Source organism: Parasteatoda tepidariorum, chromosome 3, assembly GCF_982258835.1.
Source record: "Parasteatoda tepidariorum strain Cologne lab strain chromosome 3, Ptep-v5.0, whole genome shotgun sequence".
Classification (NCBI taxonomy): Eukaryota; Metazoa; Arthropoda; class Arachnida; order Araneae; family Theridiidae; genus Parasteatoda; species Parasteatoda tepidariorum.
Window position 1 is genome coordinate 63236085 of NC_141757.1, and position 18779 is coordinate 63254863.

General features: G+C 30.3%; 1 protein-coding gene across 2 annotated transcripts in view; it reads right to left on the reverse strand.

The window, feature by feature from the left end:
- Positions 1–142: 142 nt before the first annotated feature.
- The window catches only part of Cad86C (Cadherin 86C), a 71493-nt gene continuing 52856 nt past the window's right edge, over positions 143–18779 (reverse strand). For both annotated transcript variants that reach the window (XM_087159462.1, XM_087159461.1), the window contains exons 15-26: positions 16358–16607; positions 14319–14558; positions 14142–14221; positions 12905–12976; positions 11293–11367; positions 11151–11190; positions 9300–9424; positions 7871–7972; positions 6364–6536; positions 4491–4736; positions 2485–2719; positions 143–1565 (exon numbers count right to left, since the gene is read on the reverse strand). In XM_087159462.1, coding sequence (XP_087015588.1) covers positions 278–1565; positions 2485–2719; positions 4491–4736; positions 6364–6536; positions 7871–7972; positions 9300–9424; positions 11151–11190; positions 11293–11367; positions 12905–12976; positions 14142–14221; positions 14319–14558; positions 16358–16607 — 2926 coding nt within the window. In that variant the 3' untranslated portion in view covers positions 143–277. The remainder of the gene's footprint in view (positions 1566–2484; positions 2720–4490; positions 4737–6363; positions 6537–7870; positions 7973–9299; positions 9425–11150; positions 11191–11292; positions 11368–12904; positions 12977–14141; positions 14222–14318; positions 14559–16357; positions 16608–18779) is intronic.

The following is an 18779-nucleotide window of genomic DNA, read 5'->3' on the forward strand; positions in this document are numbered from 1 at the left end:
TTATAGTTCAATTCAAATCTATACTTTTAATTAATAATGTAGTTTTCCTTACTGGAAGCTTGATAATTTTGTTCTCGAATGCTCCTTAATATGGCAATGTAATCAGAACTTAAAAAGAAAGATTTGATGTTTACAAACGAAAACCAAAACAGTTTCAAACTCAATTGGTTGTTAACGAAGATACTTTGAAAGTGCGGCATCAAGACGAAAGTAAAAATAAAATTATTTTTCAAGTATTTATAAATTTAAGTCATCGCAAAAAGTAGAAGTTTATGTTTTACGGTGAATCATCTCTTTCCCCTGCTGATTTAAGGCCTCTAGTTTGCATTCCATCATATGCTATAGTAAAGAGCGATTTTTTCTCCATTAAGTTGGACTTTTTCAGTCGCAGAGCAGTGCCATCTTTTCCGATACCAGAATCAGAATCTTCATCCTCTCCATCTGTGTGGAGGTTATTGTCTCCGATTCTTGATACATCGTCTTCTGTCGTCCTTGCACCAAGTCTGTCTGACTCAGGTTGAGTTTCTCTGCTTTCCATTATGTCTGTGTCTTCTAACTCTAGTTTATCTCTGCTACTTGGAGCCCCAGAGTCATCAGTAGATAGTCGATGCGTAGAAGGTTGCAAAGATTGTCTCCTCTGATAATGGTCTTCAGATTGTTGGGTTGAAGGATGAAGGGATTGCCTCCTCTGATAATGATCATCAGATTGCTCGGTTGAAGGATGTAAAGATTGCCTTCTCTGATATTGATCTTCAGACTGCTGCGGATCTTCTCTGTGCTCTGCAGCATCTTGTTCTTCTTCTCTGTGATCTTCGGGAGCAGGTGGACTTTCATGATAATTATCTTCGTGAGAAACGTGTTCTTGATCATTTTGAAAAGTTACAGTATGTTGCTCATGGGTATCTTGCTGATGATCGTAAGAATCAACAAATTGTTCACTTTGCTGCTGATACTGTTCTTGTGCTTCACTTTGAGTATGCAACGGTTGGTTCATTGTCGAGTTTGCCATTATGACAGTTCTCGAATCGTCCTCGATATCATCTTGTGAGTCCACGCTCTGTTGATGAGTCAATTGTTCCTTGGGCCATTCCGTTTGCTGAGACACATATTCTGTGGTTCTACTATGTTCCATGTGGGGTGGAGATGGGGGATGATGTGGTCTCGAAACAGATTGATCATGTTGTTGATGGAAATGGGGATGAGGAGGGGCAAATCTTCTATTAGAAGGATCATGTTCAGGATATTGATCTCTATACACCGGTTGGTGTTGAGTTTCTCGAATGTGACCTTGTGGGTAACGTTGATTAGTATCGTATGTTTGTGGTGGCTGAAATGTCTGAGAGGCATCTGGATGTTGAAAGTTTCTGTAATCATCAGGTGGCATCCTCTGAGTTCTATACTCTGGACCTTCCCACCGAGCTGGATGCTGACGAAGTGGACGACCGTAATTATCAAGTTGAGGTTGATTAAAAGGAACCCATGAAGATTCTGGTCCTACATAAGGACGATCAAGATCAGCTGGATCATCGGTTGATATTATTACGTCTCCCTCCGTTCGATGATATCTGAAATTAAAATAGTAATATTTCTTTTAATATTAGAAAACTGATCAAGAAATTATATTTAATCCTTTTTTGAAGGATCCAGCTAGATTTGTTATGAATTTAGAAGCTTTAGAGTGATTCAGATTCAACCCGTTTTATCTGCTAAAGATGGGTGAATATATTCATCAAAATAAGCATTTCGTAAAGATGTATCTGTGCTAGAAAAATTGCAGCAGCAAATGTATATTTTATTTTATTCATATTCACAAAAATAAACCTGCGTTAAATTACAATTTTTAATTTTGCCACCACAGTGGTATCGCCCTTCTTTCTGTTGGAAACATAAAACAATGTTTATTATCCTAATCGATCATGTATTGCCGAATTTAGTACCCTGAATACCATATAATTCGTTAAATTGATAAAAAAATAATAATAATAAATAAATAAAATAAATAAATAAATAAATAAAAATTTTACATTATGAATAGTATTTGGAATAATGGAATTGAAATTAGATAAAACAATTGAAAATTTCCTTAATATACTCCATTTTTCGTAATATGAAAGATTACAGTAAAACGATTACAAAATTATACATGCATTTTTGTATTTTTATTTGCACCCCGCCAGCTGCTGATGTGCATCATGCGATGTTTTATTGGTTATTCTGTTGCACAAGTGGTCTTAGAATCAAATAAGTTGTGAGCCCAATTAAAAAAATAACTTTATTTTATTTTAAATATTAAAGGTTTGTCTTTAATGAATGAAATCAATCACCAGATGCCTGGAGCTGTTAGAATTTGTTAAATTAAACCAAACTATTAAAATAGAACTACCAGCAATCGTTACATGAGAGAAATGTATTTTGAATCTCAAATTTTGTTCTTATTTTCAATGTTGTTTTACATGATTCAAATATTTAGAAATGTAAACAAACCTTGAAAATTTCAATTGCTCTCTAGATGCCGGTTCAGGATGTGCCTGCATCCTTTGCATGGGTACAGCTACATTTCTTGTCCTATATGATCTTGGTACCCTCAGGTGGGGGTCATCTGTATTCAGAGCTGTCTCACTCACACTCCTTAATAGTTCTCCTTCTCGAATGTAATGTCTTTCATCTTCCTCATCTCGCATGGGACTTCGAATGTATAATATTTCTGTTCTTCTAGGCCCTAAAAGTATTGAATATTTTCTAACTAATTTTTAAATTATGCTACTGAAGTTTGGTTTGTAATTACAGTGTCATTAAGCAATAATGCTTTTTATTACGTGGGTTTTGCTTAATAAAAACAATTTTTAGCAATAAATTTATAAGATAGTACTAATAATTCTTTTTTTTAAGATCGTTTTAAATGCATTTGTTACCTTAACTTTGAAAAGTTAAAAGATGAAATAATTAATTCCGTTCTATATTTTGTAAGCGTTGTTTCTCAAATCATTTATGATAGTTTAGCAAATTCAATAAGTATCTATCATGATCTTTTCAAATAGTTCATTTCTGAAACTCAAACGCTTGAAATTCACTGTAGAATCTACTTTTTTCCAAATGATAGTAAATTTCTTACATCTTTCTGAAGATAGCACTTCATCCTTCTGAAGATAGTTAATGTACATATGTATTTTCTCAATTACTTGTTTCCAAAACACTTAAAGTGCTTCTTAAGCTTATTTGACTTTTCAAAAACTTGTTCTCACTGTGTTTTATCATTTGATTGTGTAAATAAAAGCAAAATGTAGATAATAAACAGATTAATTTCAAACATAGAAGGAATATTTTAAGAAAATGTTGTTTCAACATTGTACCTTCTAATCACAGCCATTATTTTTTCTTTCAATTTGAGAAAGTTCTCATATTAATGCAGTTACTATACATAATTTAGCGTTAACTTAAGAACTTATGATAGAAAAAAAAATAGCACAAATGTTAAAAATTCAGCTTACCTGGTGATACATTAAAACTTTGTATATTAATTTTATGAAACGTGTTAAACTATTAATAGTATGATTTAAAAACGTAAGTGACCTATTCATGCAGGGATTTTGAGTGACGTATTCAGCTTAGTTTGTTCAGCACTTGGCTAGCTGGCACAGAGTGAGGGACAATACTAGTACGAACATCCTTTATAAACTTTTACACCTCTCCAAATATTGTCGAATTCACGTACAATGGATACCCTCACTCGTAGATATATCAGACAATGAAATGGCAGATAGTCTTGCCAAGGCAGGTGCAGCTGAGGTCAATGCGCCCTCAGTGTCTCTTACCTCCTCAGAGCCTTTCTCCATTGCTAAAGGGAAAAATAAATCAGCATGGCTCACTCCACCCAGTCACAATTGGTACCAGGGTACCAGACCGGGTAGCTGTTTGACTGCTGATAAAGACAGTCAGTCTCAAACCGCCATCACACGTCTCCGCTGTGGACACCTGAAATCACTGAGATACTCAGGAGGAGAAAAGTGTTTTGCCCTCTGTACCAAGTGCTCTTCGGCCCAGGCATCCCCTGAACATCTACTGGACTGCCTCGGTCTTTAAAACAAGACCTTATAGGAAGACCCTTACTTGTTTTATACTTTTTGGAGGTGAACAAACTCATGGACCTTGTCTAGCTAGGCTAGAAATGGGGATTTGAAAGAAGAAGAAGAAAAACGTAAGTCGACATTGGAACTTGAAAAGTTATTGCTAAAAGAACTATTTATCAAACATTTTATCAATAATTACTAAATTGAAATATTTTTAGGACAGAAGAGTCGATGAACTCTATTTTAAAATCTCGCTTTCCTGCACTTAATCCAAATACAGTCTGATCTCTAATTTCAAAAATATTGCATGGAGCTGACGAGTCACAGTTGTCTGACTACTTTTCTAAGCCTTTAAATCTATTTTGTTTGTTTATTCTTTTATTCTTCAAAAAAAATTTAGAATATTCGATTAAAAAAATTTACCATTTTCACCATCATCTCCTGCAGTTCCATCATCAGCTGCATCTACTCGAACTCTTGGTCTAACTACTTTTCTTACAACAACATAATTCCCCAGCCTTCTTGCATCGGAGTCTCCAGACATGTCTTGTACTAACATTTCAGTACTCGGGCTCAAGGGTCTGCCACGACGATAAGCTCGCTCCATTCGACCTCCAGCTACGACTGGAATTCCGCCATCGGGATAATATGCACCTCGAATCGGTAAATCTTCCAAATTAAAATTTAAAAATTATCTGTCACAGAAGAATTTACACATGAAATAAATAATTTAAATCAAAATATCATCATTCTGCAACATTCGAATGCATGAAATGAGTTTCACAAAGTAAAAACAATTGCCTAAAATGGTAACGCAGGGAACCGTACAGTGAAAACTGCAAACGATTTTATGAACTAGAATTTTCGGAAAAGAATTTTGAACAAAGAAAACAATTTTATATCAAATGATTAGCAGATCATTTGCTCTTTGTATAAAGAAGAATAAAATTGCATAAAAGTAAATAATATCTGAGCTTATTAAAATAACAATTCGAAAGCTTTATAAAATTTTCATGTCTAGAGTCCCTTAACGTGAAAATGCAATACATCAAAAACGAAAAGCTCAAGAGAGAAAAGCTTCACTTCGGATACATTAAAAAAGCTTCAAGATGAAAAACAACTTACTTTATATGGCAATACACAGAACCTTATTGAGGGAACTGTAGGCAATTTTATAAATCGAAACTTATAAATATTTTTTGAATAAAGTAAACGACTTTATGTTTAATGTGAAAAGAACGTTTGCACTCTGAAGGGACAATAAAATAATATTAATGTGAGTAATATCTGACCTAGTTAGAAGAAAAATGGAATTGATCAATATAATAACGAATCTGTCATGAACAAACGTATGGAAGATTAACATTGTATAGGTAGTATGCTTTTAAAAAACATTACAATAGCACTCTAATTTCAAATGAGAAGAATTTTGATCGAAGTTCTTAAGTTTGTTTGATAAGGATCACTGATAAGGATCTTATGCAAATATTTTTTTAAAGAATAAGGTATGTTTATTTATCAATGTCTTATTTTTTCCTATTTTTAATGAAAAGGTTAGTAGAACTAAACTGACTTGCAGTCAACTTTACCAATATTTGATGCATATAATTACACTTTTCAAAATGAAAAATAGTTAAAATTACGCTTGTTTAGCAATATGAATTATTTTTACAGTTATTATTTTATTGATAGATATAATGATTTTATTTGCTATGTTAATCTAGTGTTATTTTAAAAAAAAGTCAATTCAAGGGAACTAAGTTACATAAAATCGTTCATGTAACTGTTATTTAATATATTAGACAAATCTCTGTTTAATCATAGATGTAAATATTATGCACTATGTGCTATCAAGAATCACATTATAGTTTTCTTCGTATCGTGTTACAATTTTGTAAAGATAAAATCTATAAAAGAAACATGTATTTTGAACTATTTATTTTTTAATTACGGGTGAATCAACTGCAATAAATATCAAACATAATGCGTGTACGAAATACACTGGAGTTCAAAATTAAGAGGATCTCTATATTTCGGTGATAACTTTAGAACTAGACGATCAGTTTAAATTAAACTTAGTATTAAGATAGGTTAGTACGATAGGTACGATAGGCTAATCAATACTTACAATTTGTAAACACTAACTTCTGGTTGAATTATTCAAATATCCTTTTTACGTTTTATCGCAAAAAATTTTTAATGATACAAAATGAAATTTAGGGAATAGTAAACACATTACCTATCAAATTAATATTTTACAGTGAAATAAGACTTAAAGAAAGTTTTAAAAAAATACCTGGATTTTGTGCGTATGTTGTGGTCACAGGATCATTGAGATGGACTGTTGCTTGTTGAACTCTATGATTTGGCGATACTCTCTCCTCATTAGTTTTCAGATGCTCTTTTGTCACAGTTACCACTTGATTCGATTGATTTTCTACCCAAGATGATCTTGTTCTACTTTCTGGTCTGAAATAGTTAGTTCAAACAGTTAGAAATTTATGCTGACAAAATTATTATTTTACAAAAACAAACCAGCAGCGATACCCATCGTTTCGAACTTGCATTAGTAAACTCCATACATTATTATTAAACTAAAATATGATAAGAAAAAAACTCTGGTAAATTTCAATAATATAGGTAGTGGATTTGAAATGTAATAAAATAATGCATAGATCCATTTCTAAACTTGCTTAGTTTGCTTATAAACAAGCCAGCGCTTTTAAAGTCACTTTAAAGCAAACACAATTTTCATATCAGTTTTAGTTAAAATAAAATTTTAACTAATAAGTATAGGTTTTGCATTTTTAATTGCTGAATTTTAATCGCAATTTTATATGCATGCAGTTAATTTAACACTGCAATTTGTTTTTGTAGAATTTATTCCAACATTGCTCGAAATATGAAAAAAAGAAAAGAACATTCTACTGAACTGTGTGCAAAGATTCGTATTTTATTGGAAAAAAGTTACATTTATGATTGAAAAGCAAGATAAATATTTTGAAATCAAATATAACATGTATGTGCTGGCTCGATTAAGAATAAAAGGAACAAACTCTACAGAAAATGCACAGGGAAACTAAATGTTTTCCTCGGGTTTACCAAAAGATTCCGAACGCTAGTTAATATTATTAATATTAGCTAGCGTTTTTTATTTAATATTATAAATATTAAATAAAAAAATATTTCCCTGATCTTTTTGCAGTTTTGCTGCATGAAAAAAAACATCTTGCATTAAGTTATTAATTTATCTTTAACATAATGAGATTATTATAATCAACATTTTTAAAACATTAGTTAAGCCATAAAATGTATACATATAGTGATTACATGCGAAAAAGTAGACATTTTACTACTCTTTTTCTATCTTCCTAGCATCAAGGAAATTAAAGACGAAGATAATTTAGGTAATTAACAGTGACTGCAAAATATTAAACAACAAAAGTTTCGCACAAGGTAAAGATTTTAATTAAATTATTCTCGTCTAAAAATACACGGTAGAAACTTTTATAATTATATACATCATTACACCATTTTATTCAAAAATGTTATGATTAAAAAATGTGTTAGAAAAATGACCAAATAGATACATTGAGATGAACTCTAAGTAGCCTTCTACGAAATTTTTTACTAGATAACTCAGAATAGGGGTATGACTATAACATGTAAACTTACTTTTAATTGCAGAGCATTAAACAGTGTTAGATTCCATAAAGACATTTTTATGATACACCATCAAGTTAATACAAAAGAATGCAATTACTAATAATAAAATTGTAAAATATCACAGAGTTGCAACGTACCTTCGCCTGGAGTCATTGTTTATAAGAACAGTTCCATCTTCTTTATAGTGAATTAAGTTTTCTTCGGGAGAAACTTTATTCTTCATTTCTATGATATCTCGCCTAAAAGTTAAAGTTTACTTATTTTAATACGTAAAACTTATAAATTTATGGTTAAATAAATAAATTAAAATAATAAAAAATAACTAAAAGTAATAAAGTAAAAAATACTAAATATGATAAAATTAATTAAAGAAAGCAATAAAATTATAAGTTAATATATACGTGGAAAAAAAATTATGTAAAGTAATATTTCATAAAATAGCTCACACTTGTGTATTTTTATATTTTCTGAAGAATTTACTTTATACAAATGCAATTTTGATCTGAAAATGAAGGTCGTTAAGTTATCAAGCTTATCAATTATTATATTTAAAAATTTTCTACACAAAATATAAAATGTGCAAAGGTTTCCTTCATATAAAGTTTTATTTTAAAACTGATACACATTACATTTTTAAAATTATTAAATACTTATGTAAATTGAAAAGTGAATTTTTAATATATATATAGCTAATTTATCAACTTGAGCTCATGCATTCTTAAATAAACTCATGCATGCGCTGAAATTCTCAACTGGAAGAATTATCCAACCAAATGTATTTAGCCACATTATACCATCTAATAAAATGTGTTTAACACTAGAAAGACTGAAACTTAGTATATACCTGTATTGCCCAAAAGCAGTCAAAATGAATGGATTGTAAAAGAATAAATAATGTGTAAAGAAATTTGTTAAAAATTAATTTTTCATATTTTTTATATTATTTACAGTTATATAACAAGTTTTCAGTAAATATTAACAATAAAAAAATTATATGTTGTACAAAATTCTAAGAAATTGTGTCATTATGCACATCATTGTTTTTCTAATTGAAATTAAAAGCAGTCAAAATGACTTCCTTAGGCAATCTAGTATTAAGCTTTGATACCTCGAGTTCCTTTTCTATCCCAAATTCTCAAGCACGCTTCTTTTATCCAAAAAATACTGCTAATGTTCCTTATTAGCCAGTAGAGTATATTCAAATTATGATTTCAATAACAGAAACTACAAATTTTTGAGAAAGAAATTCTGAAATTTGTTTTTTTATTAAAAAAATTCTACTAATTTCCCTTATCAGTGACTAGAGTATATTCAAATGATCAAAATTATAACAATTAGAGAAATAAATTCTAATGGGATGATAAAAAAATAATGGAAAAATTGATTTAAATATGTGTTTAACTGATATGATCTCTTCAACAATAAACAAAGCCTAATATCATATTAAGTTTAGCTTTAGTTTTTAGTTCCAATTTGCGTTCCACTTTTAAAATTATAAATGCGTCCAACGATAGTTTATATTATTGAAGATATTGTTTGTTATAAGAATACTTGTTATTTACTTACACATCTGTTGATCTGACGCAGCAACAATATAAGCATAGAGCTAAGATGGCTAAAATCATGAGAATAACCAAAGCGATGAGTAACCAAAACACTACATCAAAGCTACTGCGATTAATTGCTTCCACCTGCAAAAAGAAAAATTAAAGTTAGTTTTGAACATAAACAATTAATTTATGAGACATAAAATGTTTAAATACAAAATTTCAAGCAACCACAAGTTTTCTAGCCCAATAATTCTGTATTCTAGTCCACTGTAAAAAGTTCCGGATCAAATTATGGTAACATTTTATACCACCCTGAGTGCAGCATCCGTAAAATCCATTTTTTGTCGAAAAATTTTTAACTTTAATTTTTGCATTAATATTTATTTAAATATAGTAATTTTACTGTAACTATTGCTGTAAAAATTAAGGGTATACTAATTTTTTTTGTTCCGTAATATTTTACTGCAACAAATGGACTTTACAATAAAAAATACCAACACCGACACTCTGGGTGCCAGCACTTTCTATTGTAATTTATCAGGAATTTTTTGCAGTGTAAAAAATAAAAAGAAAAAAAACGAATATATTGGTCCAATATAGGGATTTGTAAACTTATGTCTGAACATTCTCTGAAGAATGTTATTATTTATAAATAATTTTATTGTGTGAAAGCAAGAAGAAAATCTTTCAATTATCTTTTATTAATCAATAATATTAATATATAACTAATTCATTAATTTATATTATGATGAGTAAAAATTAAGGAAAGCTTGAGTAATAGGGCACGTAAAGTTTTTGTTGTTGCTGTTGTTGTTTCTAAAGCTACTTGCCATATACCAACAAGCTTGATAGGTGAAACCAAGCGAATTCAAAGCAGAGGGTGCGTTTCTTGTTTCTCGGTGGCGCCATCTATGACCAGGAATCCGAATTCAGTCACACACACGTCACTGCCCATTTATAGGGTGGACTCATTCTTTCAAACACAGTTCATAATTTTGACCTGAGGAGAAAGCTCAATCTCCAATTCAGTAACCCCAGAAGTATAATTTCTGATGGGATCATGGAAGACTCTGTAACCAGACAGATTTAATATACGCCAGCCACCATTTACTACACGGGGAGTCTTCGGTAGATGTGGATCGAATTCATGACCTCTTGAACATGTTTCCAATACCCTGTTAACCAGGCGATCCCAGCCCAAAGTTTTTTTTAACAGAGATAGTTTTCAATATTGGTAATTTTTGCAAACCTATTTATTTTTACAATTTTATATGAGACCTTAACTAGAATATTTAGTTTTTTTAGTAGTTATCGGTCAAAAATATTAAGAAAGATAATTTTAATCAAATTTAAAAAATCCATTTAAAAAAGCTGAAATTTTTCAATTGTTAAACTATTTTCATTAAAATCAATATCGCCACTTTCTAAACATCTTTTTAAATTCTGTCATTTAATAAAGTTATTTGAGGTTAAACAAAAATTACGACACTTGTAGCAGGCAAATTAGGCAGTCTAAATTTAATTTAGGAAACTATATAACTATTTCATTAATTTTATTATGAATAATAAAATTATTAATTATTAAAATTATTGCAATTATTAAAATAATAAAATTATTATATAATAAAATTATTACATTTAATAAAATTATTTAAGGTAAAACAAAAATTACGATACTTGTAGCAGACAAATTAGACAGCCTAATTTTAATTTAGGAAACTATATAACTATTCCATAATTTTATTAAATTTTACAGTAGCTTTTAATGACTTTTTGGTAAAGTACTCTTAAATACAGGTGAAATCGATACAAATATGCATAAATTCTGTCTCCATATGTTTAAATATTTCTTATTATAAAAAAGTACCTTCTGATTGGTCACATAATAATCTCGTCCAAAAAGATTTCTGTAAAAAAAGAGAAAATTGATTTTCAGTTACGTGCATTGCTCTTAAATTCTTCTTCATTTAAATGCATTAAAATTTACTTTAAAATGTTGAAATAATTACCCAATTATAACATCCATGTTGCTCAAATCTACGGTCGAAGATAATGGATATGAAACCCAACATCTGACAACGGATCTAATGAGGAAAAACAAAGACACGTAAAACACCTTAAAGGACACAAGCACATAAGACTAAACATATATTTTTTTCTAAATTTATGTATTAACATATTTTATATAAATTTCTATACATAGTAGCAAGTCTTCTTACACTCTCTTGTGTATAGATGTTACGCCTATCGTAGATTTTAATTTTATTTTATTTAAAGAAAAATTTAATATTTTGGTATATGAAAAAATAAGAAATTATTTTATTGCCATTTGATAATAACACATTAATTAATAGAACAATTTTTAAAAAAAACCTATTAACTTGTTTTATTAGTCTTAAGAATAAGTTCAATTCAATTTTTATATGCTATAGAAAATACTATATAGATCGTTTGATAAATGTTTGGGGGAAAAACGGATCTAATCATCAGTGTGTGACTACTTACTTGTAAATACATGTAGGGGAGAGTCGGGTAGCCCCGCCCTCTGTCAATTTCATATGTATAGAATATTTTTTCAAGTCAATGGGCCATCGGACGTTAATTGTTATATTAAAAAAAGATTATTTTCAAAGTTTCAAGTATTCATGCAGCTGTTAACATCGTAGACAATAGTTTTGAAAATATGTTGAATACAGTAGTCATGAAATTAAGAAAAATTGGTGGAATGTTTCGATTAAACTTCATTTTAATACTAAAAGATAATTTTTTCTATACATACAGCATTAAAGTATGTAGTCTTAAGTTTAATTTGCACAAAGAAAGAAGTTTATATGTGAAAAATTGTTCGAGTAATTACAAATTTACAAAAAAATTGGATTTCGGGTAACCCCGCTCACATGAATGTCGGGTATCACCGCCCAATTTTGTTTCATCGATAAATGTACGGTTGCAAAGATTATTATTTTATTACTTCAAATTTTAATGTTATATGCATTTTTAACAACAAATATTGTTGTTATTAAATGATTGTTATTAAATTATAGAATTCACTAAAAGTATATAAATATGTAATAAATAAAATAATTTTGTGATGAAAATAATAAACGAGGTTTATCTATTGTCAATACATTGGTCATTTTCATTTACACCTGAAAAAACAGTCAAAAAACATAATTTTTGTAACTGGGAGGGACTACCCGACACATTTTAAAAAGAGCTGAAAAACATGTTTTTTTTTAAATTTCCATTTTTTAAGTTAAACTATTCTTTTTTGGTTTATTCTTTTTGCATTATTTAATTAGATGATAAAACAGTAGAAACATACAAAAATATTGATTATTACTCAATATTATACAGAAATATAAGCAATACTCCTTAAATGGGCGGAGCTACCCGACTCTCCCCTATACATTTCAAAAACAATTATTCCACGTAAACAATTATCGGACGACATTTTCTAATTTAATGACCTCTTTTTATTATGGATCATATTTTTATTCCATAATTTGTTAATAGTTTGATCATTCAAAACATTGAAATTTTTAAATGTGTTTTAAGCATATTTTTTACGATTTAAAAAACTTTATTCAAAATAATCTGATTTAAAACTAGTTAACTTACTTTTCAGTACTGGAGTTATGGAAACCAAAAGAATGAACATTTACATGAGCTCCAGTTAAAGCTGAAAACCCTCTGAAATATAAAATGTAACATTTTAAAATCAAGCCATTATTTTTTCTTAAATTAGTGTTCAAAATAATCTAATTATTCCGATATTGATGGATATTAAAATGGAGTTCAGTGAAAAAATTAATTAATACATACAGTGCGTAGAGTGAAATATTTATAAATAAATTAATTTATTATAAAATATTGAAATGAAAGCTGCCAATTAATGACTTTTAATCTTGTGTTAACGCATTTGATTGGTGTTTAATTATTAAGCAACAACCTAATTTAGTTTTAACAAATGATTATGTGTTTTTTTATACCTATTATATATAACTTTCCAACTTTTTTATAGCATTTTCCCAACACTTAGACATAATATTACCTTTAATTTTTAATCACATTTGCTTAAAAATTTCACAGAATGTATTTAATTAATGTGGTTGAATAATTAAATATTAAACCACAACATGTAAGGAATTATTTGTCCACCTACGTTGCATCAAATTGCGTAACTGATATATAGGCAGTTCAATTTAGATACAAATTTGATACAAGTTGAAGGGATGGAGCTATTATGCCACTTAAATAAGTTATTTTCAATTATTTTCGAAACTGAAGGCGATTTTGGGTGGGCATCAGTTCGCAAACGCTTCTACCAGTTTGGATCATATCTTCGGCAATAGAATATAGCATGGGAACTGAAAAAGTGATCTCATATTACAATAATTGACTTTATAACTGAGGCGACTTCATTAAAAATATAGTAAGGCACTGCGACATTATAAATAAAGTTCATTGTAGACTTTATAAATAAAATATCTTTCAATTTTATTTAGTCATGGAGAAAAAAAATTCAACTTTCTATAATTATTAGTTGTAAAAATGATAGAACTTTCACGCTTATAAGATTTAGGCTAATAAGATGTGACCTTTTGTTAAAGAACAGTATACAATATTTTTATGTGTACAATATTATTATATATAATGCAATATTTTTAATATTATAATACTACTAAAAAAAACACGCACGGATTTAATTAGTAAATTTTTCTTTTTGAGCTCCTACTTTTAACGGAATTAAAAGATCGGGGATCAATCTAAGAAAAAATTTCATGTTTAAAAATGCATCCGGACTCATTGAGTAGTAACTTTTTGATTAATTTAAAGCCATTTTCAATAGTTTTACCTTTCAAGTTCCTGTTTTCTATCTGATGCTTTTTTCGGCGAAATAGGTATTATGAAAGATATAGAGCGATTCAAATATTCCTGAAAAGATATTTAAAAAAACATTATTTCATTGAAAAAGCAATAACGCTTTTAAATATTCAATAAATGAAATTTGTAACATTGACCAAACTCTTACTTGATTGTGAACTTGAACTTGGACAGTAGCAAACCGAACAGGCACTCCCTGATCGTGAGCTCGCACTGTCAATGTGATGACAGGCAGTCCATGATCTTGTGCTTCCGGATTCGGTACAAGTGGGGCTTTCAGGCTCAATTCTCCAGTATTAGGGTCCACCAAAAACTTTTCCTGATAGTTACCATTCACAATTTCATACGTGATCTCACTGTTTGGACCTGGACCATCAGCATCATAGGCCTATGGAGTATAAACTTAATTGTTATGTACTTGCTTACAATCTGATTAAAATAAAAAGAGTCTATTAATCTTGATTGTTACAAAAATTGTACGCAAACGTCCTTGCTAAGAAAGCCCCTGACTTGGATCAATCCCCCATCTTCGCCTCTGCAAACGCAAATGTGGTTACCTAGCGCAAACGTTTCAAGGATTCTTTTAAAAAATCCGTCCATTTCTGACCCTAACTGTCTTAAAAACATCTCATCTGTAATAGCTAAACTCTGAACACAACACCTCAAAGGCATGAAGATATCTCTAGACATGACCACTGGATATACACCGTATGAAGACATTGCTCCCAAATCCAATTAAAGCCAGAACACTTTTTCAGCTACCAGGCCATTCTAGCAGCACTGTTTAAACTCGGCTCACCACCAGAGGACATTATATCGCTCTTGGTCTGCAATAGCGGCACAACTAAAAAAAATCAAGTTTTGAAATAAGTGGGTTCATTGCTAAGCAAAATGCATAAGAAATGCTTTAGTTCGCTAAAACAAAGAATACCTTCAAGTTGAATTATGAGTTGTGCTAGTATTGCTGCTGAAAGAATGTGTATTTTCATATTTACACCTGTTCTTAGTCCAAAACGCGTGTGTTTTGAGTTGTGCCACTAATGCAGTCCATGAGCGATATATAGTCCTCAAGCACCAGAATTCGCAAAACTCATCCTTCAAACTTTTTTTATCGAATACGACAATGCTAAAGCTATGCAACATATATTTTTAAAAAGGATATGTAATTCGATACTGTATTTTCAAACTCACATACAATTATATTTAAAACTCACAAAATAACGCTCTATTTCAGCCCGTTTCTGACCATTTAAATTTTTACTGTGATTTTTTGATAAATTGAAACAAATTAAAAGGGCATCTTTTTAATCTCAAAATTTTACGCGATTCATCATGGTCCATGATAATTAAATATCGGTTGCTATACGAAATAAATAAGCACCTTTTAGTTGTTGAACGATGTTGACTCATTCCCTGGCTGTGTAATTTTCTGTTTTGTATATCAGATTCAAAACATCGTATGGTCACCCAGACTATTTGATTTAAAGCCATAATAAGTCTTTTAAGTCTAAAACTTATGCCAACTAGGCCACAACAAAATTAAACACTCTATCAAAGAAATTCAGCCATCTTTATCTACATAAATTCAGCCACAAAACTTCGGAAAAGACTACGAACATGCCAGAAAACCATGATGACTAATTTTCCCGGGATACTATTCGATACATAATACTATTCTATAATAAATATGTAAATGAATAATAGATCATGTATAATGAATATTTAAATGTATAATGAATACATAAATAATTAACAAATACAGAAATATGTAATGAATACGTTCTGTAATCAATAAAAAAAACGCGAATTTTTTAATAAAAACCTGTGTTTTCTATCAAAGTTACATTGTGAATGGATTTCAGGAAACTGTACAATATTGCACGTAAAATTATTATTTACTAGAAGAAATATTTTACTTCCATTCTTAATTCATTCTCAATTAAAAAATCCAACTCTCCTTAAAATGTTCCAGATATTTTTGCTTATGTCAACTGCATTTTGTACACTGTTTTTTATCTACTCCATGGTATAACAACATCAGCCATTACCCGTAATCCTTTCGGAACTAATACACATAATTACACATTTATTTTCTTACAATTTTAACTATTCGATAGGGTATTGGCTCTGTAATCTAATCAACTAACTAATTAGCACTATTAAATATAATTTATTAGTGTTTCTTACCTGTACTCGCAATGGCTCGTAAAAATTTCTCATATCTGGGTTTAGCACAGCATCGTACCGCGGTTGGAGGAAGAGTGGAGCGTTGTCATTAGCGTCTGAAATTATTACTCTGACTTCTGCCGTATTTCTGTTACCTTTACCTTGGTCATCCCTTGCCTCAACTGTTAAAGTGTACTCAGGAATTCTCTCACGATCGAGTCCTTCCCCTGACAGCAATGTCAACTCACCACTCACTGGATCCAGTCTTAAGCTAAAATAAACGGTGCATATTTTAAAAACAAATATTAAAAGTAATTAAAAAAAATTCAACCCATAAAAGATTTTTTTCCAACTTTTTCACTACTAATAATTTGAATCCATATCTATGAATTTCTAAATTATAGATTATTTTCATTTTACTCTGAAAAATTCCGCTACTGAACATTCAGTACAATTAAAATTCCGATTCCTCAAGAAATTTATTTTTTTTATCCCTTTCACTATAAATGATTACAATTGGGCAGAGATAGCCTGGTTGGTAGCGCAGTGGGCCCATGTCCAAGAGGTCGTGGGTTCGATCCCCGCAGGTCGAAGACTCCCCGTGTAGTAAATGGTGACTGATGCACGTTAAATATGTCGAGTCTCAAAGTCCTCCATGTTCCCATAACAAATCTGGGGGTATACCTCTGGGGGTACTGATCCGGGATTTTCCTTGTCTTCTGGATTGGTCAAAATTACAAGGTTACGGAGTTGAACATTAGTTGCCGTAAACCCAAAATTGGGTCGACTGTCCAAAGACGGTTAGATAATAAAATGATTCCAATTGATCTCTGATGGCTCAGGTAAAAGAACGTTTGCCTGAGGTGAAACGGATTCGAATCCCGGTGATAGATGGTGAATACGAATTCGCACTTGGCTTGCACCGAACGCAGTGCTGACGCAAAATATCCTCAGTGGTAGGCGGATCATGGGTTAGAGTCCCCTTTCCATCATGCTAACCGTGGAATATTTTCGTAATTTTCCTCTAGTAGTAACACAAATGTGAGTTAGTGCCCTCCAAAAGTCCTTCACTAAGGCAAATTTCTCCCAATAGTTGATCCAGGAGTTCCCTTGTCTTCTGAATTGGGTTCAAAATTACAAGGCTGCAGAGTTGAACATTAGTAGTCATAAACTCAAAAAAATTGGAATGACTATTCAACGACGGTTATAAAATAAAATAATTTCAATTAGAGTCATGATAAATTTATTTTGTCTGCGAATATTTTCACTTGATTGGCAATCCACGCTCTCTTCCAATATCTCAAATTAAATCTTCCGATATCTTAAATCAAATTAATGTTTTTTCCCCTTTTCACAACTAATAATTCCGAATACAGTCAAGATATCCATGTGTATTTTAGACTGTACAAAATTTCGACTGGATCTAAAAAGTTATCCTTTTTCAGCAATATGAGCGTGTAAAATGTACTTGCCAAAATCTAAAATTTAAAATTATTTGGTTAAAAACTTTTTAAAAAGTAGCAATTTATTTTTAAAAAAACTCATTATACATCATTAAATATTTTTTTTTAATTCTTATATTATTATTATTTAAATTACCGTCATGTGGGGCTACATTGTGCAAATTCGAATTTGGCACTTTTCAAGTGCTGCTATTCAGTATTATGTTTTTTTCACGTTAAAAATGTGTGGAATTTGAAGATAGAAGTCTCCTCTATTACTACAAACATTTTTTCGAATTTTAAAACAATCTCAGAGTGTGTTTTGTTTATCCAATGTCATCAACTTTCCGAGAACGTCAGACGTCGAAAAGTGTGCGTGAAAACTTTAGCTGTGAAATGCAAAGATGTTGATAAAACAATTGTCGTAAGTGCAAAATTTTTTATTTATATATTAATGAACAATTATATCATGTTAGCGTTAAAAAATTTGAAAATTAATAACAAATAAACGAAAAAAGAGAAAAAATGCACTGTGGGGCTACTCTGTGCAAAATTTCATTCGTTTTTTTTTTCGACAGAAAAATTGTCAGACGTTATAAAAAAATACCTAGAACGAGAAACTACCGTGATTACACTTTAGAAAAGCTGTAACAATGTTTGCAAGCAGTTGCTGGTGGTATGTCGATTGCAGAAGCTTCTCGGAAGTACAAAATCCACAGAAATACTATCTCTTATAAAATTCACAAGAAACACGTGAAACTTGCTGGTAAACTATTATTTTTCTTCTACAAAGGTTTTTCTAATGAATTAATCAAACGATATAACACATAAAAATATATTTTATAGGATTGGTGATTTTGACAGAAACTGAAGAGCAAGTTCTGTCATGTTCATTCAAGCATGTTATGTTCAAATTTATCAATATTATAAATGTTAATGAATGTGTAATAATTATTATTTTTGAAATTTCATCCATTTCAATGTTCAAAAAGTACGTAATA